At 36.4% G+C, this 15,039-nt stretch overlaps 1 protein-coding gene across 3 annotated transcripts in view; it reads left to right on the top strand.

The window, feature by feature from the left end:
* The first annotated feature begins 441 nt into the window (after nt 1-441).
* Nucleotides 442-15,039, top strand: part of pi4kaa (phosphatidylinositol 4-kinase, catalytic, alpha a) — a 38,718-nt gene continuing 24,120 nt past the window's right edge. Inside the window, exons 1-23 of one of the 3 annotated variants that reach the window (XM_084400784.1) lie at nt 442-641; nt 1,915-2,031; nt 3,081-3,174; nt 3,261-3,349; nt 3,737-3,809; nt 4,662-4,924; nt 6,595-6,661; nt 6,806-6,957; nt 7,062-7,127; nt 7,218-7,314; nt 7,983-8,174; nt 8,263-8,363; nt 8,481-8,610; nt 9,166-9,295; nt 9,742-9,837; nt 10,341-10,524; nt 10,614-10,714; nt 11,726-11,894; nt 12,250-12,300; nt 12,786-12,894; nt 13,509-13,645; nt 14,317-14,450; nt 14,537-14,619. In XM_084400784.1, the coding sequence (XP_084256910.1) occupies nt 546-641; nt 1,915-2,031; nt 3,081-3,174; nt 3,261-3,349; nt 3,737-3,809; nt 4,662-4,924; nt 6,595-6,661; nt 6,806-6,957; nt 7,062-7,127; nt 7,218-7,314; nt 7,983-8,174; nt 8,263-8,363; nt 8,481-8,610; nt 9,166-9,295; nt 9,742-9,837; nt 10,341-10,524; nt 10,614-10,714; nt 11,726-11,894; nt 12,250-12,300; nt 12,786-12,894; nt 13,509-13,645; nt 14,317-14,450; nt 14,537-14,619 (2,731 nt within the window). In that variant the 5' untranslated portion in view covers nt 442-545. The remainder of the gene's footprint in view (nt 642-1,914; nt 2,032-3,080; nt 3,175-3,260; nt 3,350-3,736; nt 3,810-4,661; nt 4,925-6,594; nt 6,662-6,805; nt 6,958-7,061; nt 7,128-7,217; nt 7,315-7,982; nt 8,175-8,262; nt 8,364-8,480; nt 8,611-9,165; nt 9,296-9,741; nt 9,838-10,340; nt 10,525-10,613; nt 10,715-11,725; nt 11,895-12,249; nt 12,301-12,785; nt 12,895-13,508; nt 13,646-14,316; nt 14,451-14,536; nt 14,620-15,039) is intronic. The other 2 variants (XM_084400786.1, XM_084400785.1) reach the window with 2 other exon arrangements.

Here is a 15,039-nt window from a genome sequence, read left to right on the forward strand (position 1 = left end):
TGCCATGTTCAACAGTGTTTTGGTAATCTAAATATGAAAACATTCAGTGGAAAAAAAAAAGTATGCAATAACAAATATGTTCTTTATAAATAATAAAGTTAGAGAGGTGTCCTTTAAATTTTGCGAGTTTCTATTTAGATATGGAAAACTCATGTGAATTGTGTGGTGTTGCTAAAGAATCGGTGATCCATCCTTTCTTTGAATGTATATAATCGAGATTTCTAACTTAATTTCTGGGTTGTTTGGAACAATAATGCAAGGTGATCTGTATGATGTCATACTTTTTTTTTTTAACAGGATACCATTGATTCCAGAAGTTAAAAAAAATGATCATACAACTTTTTCTTTTATTTGGGAAAATATAACATGCGTGAAGCTGAGACTGCGTCTGATGTCTGCAGCCAGACTCTATTCTATCGCGATAATGACCTTGCCAAATGTGCGCTCGGGCTTTCCGTAGTCGCAGCTCTCATCAGCTGTCACAAGACGAACATTTCATTTTAAGATGTAGATATTTGTTTGTTGTTTTAATATATAAATGAATAATGTCGTCGAAAGGGACGTCGCGAGGTTTTTACTTTAATACTGTGCTGTCTCTCGCGCGCTCTCTGGCTGCTCATCGACCCGCTCCGATTGACAAGGTGAGAGTTTTACTTCCTATTAGCATCTGAAGCTAACCGCTAACAGAACCAAAACAAACCATAGTTAACGTCCACTAACGTTACCTAATGTCCGCTCTTATTTATTCAACCTTTTTTAACATGTATATCCAAATGTCGAAGACCATTCATTCAAATCGACTGACATTATCTTTATACAGTCATTGCTTTAACGTTACTAGTATAACGTTCGTTCTCTTCAAATAAAAATATTTGCATTATTAATCATTAACTTACCTATGTGTGAGTTTAAACCAATTTCAATTGAATAAGCAATGTAATCATTGTTTATTTTAAGTGCTTCACTGCTCCGTTACAATAACGTTACAGTTGTAGGGAACAATCAATGACAGGATAAAACTATTACTCTAACAACAATAATAGTAACAATAAACAATACTCTAGTATTCAAATGCACAATATATTTGCTTTTAGTAGTGGAATCTATCAATTTATATCATCCACAAAACAACATGCACAACCTTTATATTTCATATTTGTTCTGTTTATTGATTTACAGTATTAATTTATTTCACTGATGTGCTGGCAGATGTTTCAGCTTAATATCTCATTTTAGAGTAGCTTTTTGCTCAGAGACTGAGATATACAATAAGCATACAATAATGACACCTGACAGGACGTGAAAAACCAGATAGGCGTTGCAAGGGTGGACCTCTATAGAAAAGTCATTTGTGACTGAGAACAAAACAAATTTTCTGAGCCTTAGTAAATCTGTGTAAAGGTGCACTCGTTTAAAACCAAGTGTGTGGGACGCTGCTGTCCTAAAACTCATTTATGCGTGTTATATTCTTTATGTATCATGGTTTTCTGCACACTTTTTTGACCACACAACATGACTTAATTAATAGTCTGTTTTAAAGGGAAGTGTGTTTGTTATAAACTTCCTTACACACTGGCGAACTTCTGTACATAATATGGTATCATGTCGTTTTCATGATTTGTTGAAATAAGACTTAAACTTATTTCAGTTCGTTTTTTTTTTAAGTTTAAAAAAAGTTTTTCATCTCATACTTATATGTTGTTTTATTCTTTATTTAAATGAACAAAAATGTTTTTAGTTTTATCTAACTATAATAACTGTGTTGGTGTCATGTTTTACTCTGTAGTTAGACTGAGACATAAAAGATGATGATTTAATAATAGATTATTTATACAAATTAAAGACAAATGGCACACTGGCTCTCGCAGCTTCTGCATTGTTAAGATTGCAAGTTTTTTTAATTGCATAATACAGGTCCAGAAGCTACAATGCATGTGTCCCGTGGACATCCGTGGTGTTTTCCAGCTGGATGAGCGGAGGAGAGATGCTGTGATCGCTCTCGGCATCTTCCTGGTGGAGTCTGAGCTGCAGGTACTGCTTTCACATCAGCTTTCTTCATTCAAATAAGGGAGAGCGAGACACATTTAACCCTCCTACTGTATTAAAAAACTGTATACACCTTTCGTATTCCCGTGTCAGAGTGGAACATGAGCTTATAAAACAGTCAAAACGTAATATTTTAAAACTAAAACCATATTGTATCTGATCAGGAGCATCTTATTAATAAGTGAATGTGCAAAAAATTTCAGCATTTTACTTTGTTATTATTACAGTTACCCCCCTTTTTATTAAATACTTTGAAATTTTACCTTACATTACAGAATTAGAGCAAATCCACTGTGATGCAAGAAAATGTTCATGAGAAATTGCTTTTGGATATATCATTAGGCCTATGTGAAATTTATCAGAACATATAAACTCAGTTTTCCAGTATTAAATTGGAAAATGTCTATATTTTATGAAACCTACATATACTTTTTACAACAAAACAACACAAAAACAACAAAAATTGGAATTTTTTCCAACAAAATTTAATCATTTTAGTTGCATGAATTTCAATTTGAGATGATAAAGATGATCAACAGCCTGAATCTGCCATGCTTCATCAGTAGGTGGCAGCAGAATGAAATGTGGAATTCTGTTTCAAACTCTCTTTGCTTTTTGTTCATTGGTGGTTCATCATTAGATATAGTTTATTTTTTATGTCAGTTACATCTTTTGTCTGTTTACTGTTTATAGTTGTGTGTGCATGCATATTACCAATAAAATTCAGCCCTGAAAGTGTGTGACATATGGGAAAGAGGATAGTTTCAGAAGTATTTTTTGCATATCTAATTAAAAAAATGTAAAAAAACTAAAACAATTTCATATGTAAAGCCACAATTAGCTTCCCAGGTCAAAACTGACCCCAAAATAAATGTAGTTTAAATTGTTATATCATTAAATATATATATTTAAAAATATGAAAATAAATAAATGTGTATTTTTGTTAATCAAAGTTAATCAAAGCGAACTCATTTGTCGTGTTCTTTAGCAACGCTGGTCTGTGTGCTGAATCACATGTTCATTTGCTCCTTCAGCACAGGGACGCTATTGTCCCGTACTTGTTGGTTTTGCTGAAGGGATTGCCCAGGGTGCAATGGATCGAGGAGAGCTCGGAGAGGAAAGGACGAGGTATAATTCTGTCTTCTTCATCACATTTCCTCATTTCATTCTCAAATGTTCCTGATCTGACGTGTCTCTCATCCTTGTGTTTTCAGAGACTCTCCCCATTGCGGAGAACTTCTCCTTCAGCTTGGTGACGATGCTCTCGGATGTGGCCCAGATGGACGAGTCCATGCGAATCCAGGTGCGTTCATGAGGATTTAACTTGCTGTTGTTTACCATGATTATCTGAATAAATCTACTTTTTTTAATTTTCAGCATAAATATGAAGTTCCTTGTTTCCGTCAGTGTTTCTTTGATTAGTAGCTTTAGACTAATTTGCTATCCTATTGTATTTAAAAAGAGAGGCTACATAACAAAAGATCGTATTGAGAGATGTCAGTTATAATTTGATGTAACAAATACAAGTTTAATAAGTTGTATTACATCACTGACAGTACAACAGAGACAGTACGTCTCTCGTTATCATTCATGTCAAATGAATTATGCTGTGCATCTGCCCTGATTGAGGTCTGAAGATAAAAGAAAAGAGCAGAACTAATAGATTTAAATTCTCTCAAATCTCTTTCAGATTTTGGAGGCTGTGATGAACCTCATGCAGGTGCTACAGGAAATGTGTCAGAACATCGAAGGCCAAGATAAAGGTCAGTGTTTTCTTCCTGTCCTGAATGCCATTCCTTATTTTTAGGTGTTCATGTGATATTCATAACTTTCATAATGTGAGTCAAAGCAATCACCTGGAAATAATGAGGGATAATGAGTAATAAATAATGAGTGGGATTTTATTTTATCCATTGGGATTTGATTGGATCAAGAAACATGGACTGTCAAATCATTGGTTCATATTTTATAATTAATTACAAGTTTTTTAAAGAGTCTTCTGCTCACCAAGGCGGTGTTTGATTAAAGATACAGTAAAAACAATAATATTGTGAAATATTATTACAATTAAAAAGTTTTAATATATTTTAAACTGTAATTTGTTCCTGTGATCAAATCTGAATTTTCAGCATCATTACTCCAGTCTTCAGTGTCACATGATCCTTCAGAAATCATTCTAATATGATGATTTGTTGCTCAAGAAATTATTATTGTTGAAAATTAATGTTGAAAACATTTATATTTTTTGGGAAACCGTGATACATCTCGTTTCAGGATTCTTGATTACTAAAAATGTATTTTTTAAATGTATAAAACATTTTTTTTATAAATGTCTTTACTGTCACTTTTGACTAATTTAATGCATTCTTGCTGAATAAAAGTATTATTAAAAAAAAGAAAGAAATATATATAATTAAAGGATATAATTATTGTTTTTTTCTTTAGAATAATCACAATATGACCAGATACATTTATTTAAAAATGAAGAAACTATTTAAAATGAAATAAAAAATGAATGAATGGGGTCAATTTTGATTTCATGTTGACTTTGAATGGCTTAAAGGTGTTTTTCAGTGTGAAGAAATAATCCTCTCTCTTCTGATTTTCCTACCCAGAATACCTGTGTAAATACACTGTGCCCTGTCTGCTCGGAGTGGTGCGAGCGTTTGGCCGCTACAGCAACACAGAGGAGCCACTGCTGTCTAAACTCTTCCCACGGGTCAGCCCTCAGACCTTGGGCACAGGAGAGGGGACGGAGGTGACCCGACGACGATCCTTTAACGATTTCCGCTCCATCCTACCCAGCTCGTTCCTCGCCGTCTACCCTACCGACTCTTTAAGCCGTAAAACCAGCAGTGTTCCCAGCATGTCACAACAGGTACCGAATGCATCTTCTCCCTCCACCATAGGGACTTTCAACCCCGTAGTTATAGGAACTAGCCACCAGGGTGGTTCCCCGAGTACTAATGGTTCCCTTAGGAATGTTTTCCTGGTTGCATTCACACTGAAGTGACGTAAGCCGCGATTGTTGTTGTGACTTTTATTTTGACGGCGCTGAGAACGCCAGCCAGAGCCTGAGCAGTGCTCGCATTCTCCATGTTCATTAGTTGAAGATCTGTCTAACAGTGCTGTCTAATACGTTATTAGATAGAACTATTATACATAGAAAGTAGACAGTATGTGAAAAGGTATTAGCGTTTGCCGTGTGTTTGCTGTCTAGTGTTAGCCTGGAAATCCGGACCTAACTCTGAAAGATTAATGGTCTGGCACCAAGCATGCATTTGAAAATCTCACTGCACGCAATTGGATAACACTACGACCAATCACAACAAGCCCCATACGCTTAGCTACCAGCGGAGCTAACTGGTAGATTAGACTCTTGCCGTATCCGGTCGGCAAAACAGCAAAAACGCCCTTATTGCAAAGGAACGATTCGAGCGCCGTCTTCTGTTCCTCTTTTAGATAAAAGCCAAGTCTTAACTCGTTCATTGTAGCGGCCAAAGCCGTTTCAAACAACTGGTGTTCATCCACAGCCATCTTGCAGTGTTTACTAATGACTTCGACGTCACGGCACTGTCGTCATCTGTTTAGTTCGCCTCTGGCCCGCCTATATCAGATAACCCGATGTGATTGGTGCAGCTCGGATACAAGGGCATATTTAATGAGCATCATTACTCGATGCCAGAGTAAACTCGCTGAGCAAATTCAACTTGTGCTCTCGTGAGAACTCTGGATTTCTAGGGTAGTCTAGTGTCGCTAGCTGAGCAGAAATAGCTTGATCCCCTCAAAGTTGCGTTGAATTTTCTCCTTAGCGTAAAGGTTAAGAGTCCCATCTATCACTGTTTACCATGTTCGTTTGTGGAGTAAATAAATAGGCTATAAACCGTTTTTTTTTAAATGGCGGGTGCTGGTGTTTCCCATGCGTTCGGCCAATCAGCTTAGACTAACGTCATGGACAGTTCCTGTAGTGCTGGTTTAGACCCGACTCTGAAGTAGGAGCTACATTAGTTCCTCCAAAAGTAGTTCCTAGAACTAAAATCGTTCCTAGTTCCTGCGTTGAAAACACGCCAAAAAAACGTGTACTTCCGCCAATAGTTCTAGGATCTATGAAAAGGTTCCTCCAGTGCAAAAGCCCCTTATGAGAGGGTGTCTGCTTCTTTAAAACGAGACTGCAGCGATCAGGACATAAGCTATATAATGCCAACCAGTGTGATTGAGTACTCTAGAGTAGCACATACATACTTTGGAGAAAAAAGTACTAGAATATCATTTGTTTTCACAGACTAAAATGCATGTTTGAGCTGGTTTAACTGAAAGCAACTTGCCCAAAATATGTCAGTGTCATTGTTTTGTCTCAAGATGAACACAAGTAATGTTTTTTTCTAAGGAACGTTTACAAAAGCTACTTAGATGTCCTAACTGTACTATGGCCTAATCTGTGAAACCAGGCCTATATTATTTAGTCAATAGATGTAGCATTAGTTGAAAGTGTTATTTTATTTTGTGTGTGTTTGTGTGTGTCTGTAATGACCTCTTTGTGTTTTATAGGCCAGTCCAGAGCGTGCCGGACTTCCTCCAGGTTCCCCTTCTGACCCTTCTGCTCCTTATTTTGAAGGTAACTTTAAAAAGAACAGCGTTTTTACAGGTTTGCCTACTTAGTATTTATTAATACAATTGACATGCTTGGACAAGGTTTTGATGGTCACGAGTGCTGTGTTGGTTTGATGTGTCCTGACGTGGTCTTGTTTGTGTGCTCCAGCTGGCTCATACTTGCCCGACGGCAGCGCTGTGGACCCAGACTACTATTTCTCCACCATAAGCTCGAGTTTCTCCGTCTCGCCTCTCTTCACGGGCAGCAACAGTAAAGAGTTTGATGTACCACTGGATTTACTGAGGCAGCTTCTGCAAATGGTCAGTGTTCTGCAGTGCCTTCAGATACAGTTTATTATGTTGTATTAGTATGCCACCGGTGTTTTTATGTTTACTCTGTTCTTGTTCTGTATCTTCTTGGATAGGTTGAGCACTTTGTGTCAGAATCTTTTATGAAGACACTGGATCAGAATATGGTTTCAGTTCTAGAGGTATATGCTTTGATTCAGATCCCACTGCTTTATGTTTGTTCTGTTTAAAAGACAATGTGTTGATTTGTGGACCTTTGCTCTTTGTAACAGGTCAATGCGGCAGCTAATCTGAACTACAAGACGTTCAGTGATCCGCTGTATGTGGCCATTTTTAAAATGCTGAGGGACACTTTATACTACATGAAAGGTAAATGTAAATAAGTCAAGTCACCTTTATTTCTATAGCACTTTTACAGTAATAAACAGGAAAATAATGATTCAGTGATGCAAACAGAATTCAATTCTACTATAAAGCAGCTCTAAAATGACAATAGTGTCATTATTCAACTAAAATAGTATGTTAATTAGTATTATTTTATTATTATTAATCTTTATTAATGATGATAATAAATAATGTTATATTATTATATATAATGGTTTTAAATATTTTTTATAATAACAAAATAACTACAATTTATTACCAATACAATCAAATAATATTTTGTCCTGTTATTCTTATTCTTATTAATCTATAATAATACATCACAAATAAATGAAATTTTCAATGTATTAACCTTTTAAAATATATAATATTTTTGTGTTATTATTATTATTATTATTATTAATAATCTATTATATTTAATATTATAAATATCAAACAAATAAAATAAATACATTATTTTAATGAATAGTAGAAAATGGGTATAAATGTTTAGATAAATGGCATAGAAGAAAAATAAAATGTTTTTTGTTTGTTTTTTTGTGGAATTTCACACAAATATTTAGCATCTCTAAGACTTGCAGCTTTCAATAACTCCAATAGCTCCAGTAACTCTTCTTACTGTTTGTGTTAATGTGATTGTTTTGTGTGCTCAGACCTGCAGGTGTCGTACGTGAAGGAGGTTCATGACTTTGTTCTGGAGCAGTTCAGCAGCAGTCAGTCGGAGCTGCAGAGGATCCTGCATGACGTGGAGTATCTGCACAGCGAGCTGAACCCGCTCAAACTGCGCTGCCAGGCCAACGCCGCCTGCGTGGACCTCATGGTCTGGGCCGTCACGGAGGAACAGGGTGAGACTGAGGGAGTATTCTGGGATCATTTGCTGCATGTTTGTCATGATACACTCGGCTCATTCATTTATCGGCTTGTTTCTGCCAGGTGCGGAGAACCTTTGCACCAAACTGTCTGAGAAGCTGCAGTCTAAGACGTCTAGTAAAGTCATCATCGCTCACATGCCTCTGCTCATCTGCTGCTTACAGGTGCATCCTGAGATTTTGCCCCTCTCACAATGCACTGAGGAAATTATTATTTTGAACATTTTGGGGTTGAAATATGATATTTCATGTATAATTGTGCTACATGTGTTCTCGAAACAGGGTCTCGGACGGTTGTGTGAGCGTTTCCCTGTGGTGGCTCACTCAGTCACCATGTCTCTAAGAGATTTCTTGGTTGTACCTTCACCTGTGCTGGTGAAGCTCTACAAATATCACAGTCAGTACACCACAGGTGAGATCTTCCCCTTGATTTGGTTCTCATTAACAGTACATTGTGTCTAGATTCATGGTAAATTAAAGAGGCCATATTACAAAGTCTTGATTTTGGGCTCTACTAGAACAGGTTTTCATACTTAAATGTTAAACAAACACATTATTTTCCCCATATTCTCCATTGTTGCAGCTCGTCTCTTCCCATTCTGTCAGTAACGCTTTGTTTAGTTCCTGTCTCTATGACGCCCCTCCTTCTGAAAGGCACACTGTGCTCTGATTGGTCGGCTGGATCAGTGTGTTGTGATTGGTCAAGTGCTTCGAGTGTGTTTTGAAGATGTCCCGCCCCTTACCATAACCGGCAGTTTAACACACTACTAACTAACTCAACCAGGCCCCGCCCCTTTATTCTGCGTATGGATTATTTAAATGAGGAATATTGTGACGTGTTTGTTCCAACAGCAACATTACACACTAAAGAAAGATGAATGTGTAAAATAAGCATAATAGGTGCTCTTTAAAAAATATAAACAGTTGGCTCAGTGCAAGTAGTCTAACTCCATTTCCCACTAAACAGGAACAGGCGAGATCAAGATCCATGTGACCAATGAGCATTCCCAGTCCACCTTCAGTTCTCACGCCAGTAGGAAGAGTCAGCCGTCCATGTACGAGCAGCTCCGAGACATCTCCATCGACAATATATGCAGGTAAACCTCCTCTGTACTTAAAAAAAAAAAAAATCAGATGAAAGTTATGCCTAATTTCTGTGCATAATTTACTCTGCATGTTTTTTTTTTTTGCTAATATTGCCAACAATTCCTTTGGACTGCATTGTGCAATTTAGCATTTGCAATTTTATGACTTTAATTGTGACATACAATTGAATGTGTTTCAATAATGACATGCTGTTTAAAAATTTGGGGTCAGTAATTATTATTTTAAAGAAATTAATGCTTTTATACATGTAATTTTATACATGTAATTTAAGACATTTATAATGTTACACAAGATTTCTATTTCAATTCAATCTTGTTCTTTTGAATTTTCTATTCATCAAAGAATCTAGAATGATTCTATTGTATGATTTTGCAGTTTTTCACAGGGTTATCCACAGTTACTAAACACTAATAAGTAACTATTTTTGTTAATCCAGGTGTTTAAAAGCAGGGTTGTCCATGGACTCAGTCATCGTTGAGGCTTTCCTTGCCAGTCTTTCCAATCGTCTGTACATCTCGCAGGAAAATGACAAGTATGTTCTGACAGTAAATCAAATCTCATTCGTCTTAATCCAACTTTCTTTCTTATTGTTCATTAAATACTTCTCATCTAATAGTAGCCTAAAGTATCTAAATAGCCTTTAAAGTCGGCATGAAACAGAAGTAGACAGTCAATAGTCTCTTCTTCCCTATTGTGACGTATATCTGAGTGAAACGGCTTCCTGAAAGGAGAACAAATGTAGGGCGGGACTTGATTCTGCCCTTGGGGAATTGAATAAATGGTTGTGGTTTGCTATTGGTGGATCTCATGTGAGTGACAGGTTGCCCCGCCCTCGTCATCAGAGAAGAGAAGAGAAGAGATGCTGCAAGAGGGAGGGGAAGTTACTCTGATCTAAGATTATGAGGCACATGAATTAAAAAAAATATTGATGTTCATGGATAAATCATTTAAAATAAATCCTGCAGTATTCCATAAAATATAAAAATTCCATAATGTATAAAAGTGAGAAAAACATTGTGTGTCTCTCTCCCGCAGGGAAGCCCACCTCATCCCGGATCACACCATCCGAGCATTAGGACACATCGCCGTGGCTCTGAGAGACACTCCCCGTGTGATGGAGCCCATCCTACAGATCCTACAGCAGAAGTTCTGCCAGCCGCCGTCCCAGCTGGACGTGCTCATCATAGATCAGCTGGGCTGTATGGTCATCACCGGAAACGTACGCCGCACTTCTGTCTTCTGTCATAGGGAGTGTTTTGGTCAGTCTACTAGTGCTAACGTCTCCTTATATCTGTTTGTCTCCGACAGCAATACATTTATCAGGAAGTTTGGAACTTGTTCCAGCAGATAAGTGTGAAGGCCAGCTCGATGGTCTACTCCACCAAAGACTACAAGGATCATGGATACAGGTGATTATTCCCTGGGGATTGCCCAAGGGTGTGTGGATGGAGAAAAATCATATTAATCTCAATAGATAATATCAAGTTGTGCCCTAAATTATCCTGAATATTCTGTTTCACTCATAAATGTCACATCATAGTTTTTTAATAAAAAGTAAAAAACTTGTGCCAAGTGATGAATGTAATAAACAACGCTGTGTCAGCAACAAACAATATAAATAAATAAATAATAATAACAAATTCTTGCTCAAAAAAAAATTAAAAAATAAATAATATATATATATATATATATATATATATTTGTACACATATATATATATATATATTTGTACACACATATATATATATATATATATATATTTGTGTGTGTGTGTGAGTATTATTACTCCAGTCTTCAGTGTCACATGATGCCTCAGAATTCATTCTAATATGCTGATTTGCTGCTTAAGCTTCATGCATTTGTTGAAACCATTCAACATGCAATTCATAATTATCAGATACAATTATTATTATTATTTTTTAAATAGGACACATTAAATTAATCGAAAAAATATCCTTAAACCATGTAACATGGTTTCTACAAAAATATGAAGCAGCACTTTTCAACATTGATAATAATAAGAAATTATTTTTAAGCAGCAAATCATCACATTAGAATGATTTCTGAAGGATCATGTGACACTGAAGACTGGAGTAATGATGCTGAAAATTCAGCTTTGATCACAGGAATAAATTACACTTTAAAAAATATATACATTTAAAAAAACGTTCCTTTAAATTTTAATAATATCACAATATTGCGAGTATAAGTATTAGAGACGTCTCAAAATCACGAAAAGATCTTAATGAAATGATGATTTCAAACTTTTGATACATTAAGATATAGATACATACACATGAAAAGTACTGATAATAACAGTAAGCAGGACACTAGCACATCACAGCACATACATGCTTTTCATATTTACCAAGTGCATCTTTAACATGTCAGTTATCTCAGTATTGTCGTGTTTGGTGCAGACACTGTTCTCTGGCCGTGATCAACGCTCTGGCCAACATCGCAGCGAACCTGCAGACAGAACAGATGGTGGATGAGCTGCTGGTGAATCTGCTGGAGTTGTTTGTGCAGCTGGGACTGGAGGGGAAACGAGCCAGTGAAAGAGCCAGCGAGAAGGGTCCGGCCCTCAAGGTATCGTGTCTTCAGATTAAAGTCCTTTATTGTTATTTCTCTACTTCATTGTAGGACAAGCATGCTTGTGTAGCATGTCTTGCATTCTTTATACTGGACTGCTGTTGTCAATGTAAAGACATCCTGAATGTTACGTGATAATAAAAGAGGGAATGTAGAAATGCAGTGTGGTCTGCTATAGAAAGGATTGTTTTAATTCAGACCAGATCATTAGTGTTATTGCTGTTATATGATTTGTCCTTAGACTTTACAGGTGACTGTTGAAAAGTCATGAAATATTTAGTTTCTGAATTGGATTGTTTGAGTAAAGTAGTGTCTCTGCTTTTAAATATATCTTATGTTCATTTTTCCTCAGGCATCCAGCAGCGCTGGGAATTTAGGAGTTCTCATTCCTGTCATTGCTGTGGTAAGGGAATGGGATTTCTGCTACCGTGACTCAATGTACTGTATCTACATAGCGTGTAATTACAGTACGCTAAATATATTTTGAAATTTTAGTCACTCACTATTAGTCAACACTGTCTTGATTTGTTCTTTTAATGTCTAGTTTATGATTTAGAATTGAATATTTGGTTGTTATTTGCATGCATGTTTAGATTTAAGCTAATCAGATTTATTTAAAAAGATGCATTTATATTTAAGTCACTGTTTTTAACCTACAGTTGTTTTGTTGAACCATAAATGGTATAAAAAATAAACTTGAATAGATTATAAAAGTGAGATTTGCACATTTTTAAAAAGTGCTTCCTTAAATCAGACTGTATTTGTTGCAAAATTTGATAAAATGAACACACTGTATTTCCCCACAGTCTGCACATTTAATTATTTTGGTTAAATCCTGATTGTGTCTCGTTGTTCATAATTGAATCTCTCTGCTTTTTTATCTTATAGCTGACCAAACGTTTGCCGGCCATAAAAGAGGCCAAACCGAGACTTCAAAAGCTGTTCAGAGATTTCTGGCTATATTCGGTTGTGATGGGCTTCGCTGTCGAGGGCTCAGGTCAGATATTTGTCTTTTATATATCACTTATATAAGCCAACATATATTTGTAGCTTTTTATTTTCTCTGTTTCTCTGTTGAAGATTAACAATATACTATTACTTGTGATAAAATGATTACAAAGTAAAAATAACTGAAGGCCCCGATATTCTCACAGCGAAGATCTTTTTTGTTCTTTCTTTAGGGTTAAAAAGACGTTAGAAATACCTTTGGAGCGATATACTGTTAGCGAACATCCTGACTCCGCCCGCACTGCTACAGGCAGTGTTTAGATGAATATGTAAATATAGAGGCACTCTTTATACAATAGATTAAAGCAAGTAGCTTTACAGTATTAAACATAAAAAACAGTGTCGGTGTCACTTTCAGTTAGAATTACAACTTACATTTTTTTACCATTAAGCAGCTCTCCAGTGTGTTCAAGATTTTAATGTGCGTTCACGCCATGTCTTAATTACCGTAATTGTGACGTCACACCAGTTCATCCTTTGATTTCGCTTGAAGTATATCTGGGCCTTGAAGGAAGCCTTGTAATAATACTGCTACTTAATGCAGTGTATAATATTCCAATATTTTTGGTCCGAATATTGATGATTTTGAGCAATCTTCTTCAGGTTTGTGGCCGGAGGAGTGGTATGAGGGAGTGTGTGAGATCGCAACCAAATCCCCCCTGCTGACGTTCCCAAGCGGAGAACCGCTGCGCTCAGAACTGCAGTATAACTCCGCCCTGAAGAACGACACTGTCACTCCGGTACTGCTTTGTTTCTTGTTATTAAATCTCAGATTGTTCCAGTATCGCCAAATCAGAATGATGATTTTGGTCAATTCCGACATGATCGCCTGGCTTATTATCATTAACTAAAAGTAAAACCATACAAGCATTTTCAGTCCCACTTTATATTAAGTGTCTTTAACTACTATTTTAATTAATAATTTGATACAATGCATACTGTACATGTTTTTACATTGTACTTCTATTTCAAAATACCTGTATGTACGTACAGCTGTAATTATGCTTGTACAGCACTTTGGTAAAAAACTATGATTCTTTTCTGAAATAACATCTAGAATTTCACTTACCCACCCTTAACCTTATGCCACCGAACCTGTGCCTAACCGTACCTGCAACACACCTCAATAGCAGCAAATGTGTTTTGCAATACAACATGAACACACAACGTTCATTTATGTCCTCCATTAATTTTCCACAGCTTTGAGCCGGTCGTGACAAATGTGGGGGCTCGTCCGGGATTTGAACCCGGGACCTCTCGCATATAAATAACTAAAAATAAATAAACTAAAAGCAAAAACTTAAAAACTATGTAGCCATATTTATAGAAAATCTATAATAGTATATCAGTGATACTAAAATAACACTGAATTTTGTCGTGCTTCACCCTGTTAAACTGAATGTGTTTCTAGGCCGAGTTGAATGATTTGAGGGGAACCATCATTAATCTCCTGGATCCTCCTCCTGAGGTCGCTGCGCTCATCAATAAACTGGACTTTGCCATGTCCACCTACCTCCTGTCCGTCTACCGGCTGGAGTACATGAGGTACGAGGGAACGCCAGTCTATTAGACCCGTGTCCGATGATTTGTGTTTTGTCTGAACAGTCACGTGACCTCTTGTAACTTCTCAGGGTGTTACGCTCACTGGATTCTGATCGTTTCCAAGTGATGTTTCGTTATTTCGAAGACCGAGCTATCCAGAAGGATAAATCAGGTGGGCTAAACCTTTTGTTTCTAGAGGATTTAAGGAATATTTTGTAACCTCTTTTAATGCACTAAAGACAAAACCATGTTTTGTTTTGTTTTGTTTTTTAATGAACTGATCAGTTTTGAGATTTTGGGCTATTTTGCTTCCATAACATGTGAAGCTAGTGGGAAGAAAACATCCAAAATAGACATATACGTGTTATATATCTATTTTATTACTTTAAAACTTTACAGTTTTATTCCTATCTAGGGACTAAGGGGTATGTTCATATATCATTCACTTCATTTATATTACATTTTATTGCTAAGAACATGGCGAATTTATTTTTGTCTGGCTGTTGAAAGTATTTTCTGTGTTGAAAGTAAAATGCTGTCAGCAACAAAAAGAAACAATTTTGAATTTTGAGCCTTACTTTATCCAATTTTC

Source organism: Rutilus rutilus (genome assembly GCF_951802725.1).
Source record: "Rutilus rutilus genome assembly, chromosome: 25".
Lineage (NCBI taxonomy): Eukaryota > Metazoa > Chordata > Actinopteri > Cypriniformes > Leuciscidae > Rutilus > Rutilus rutilus.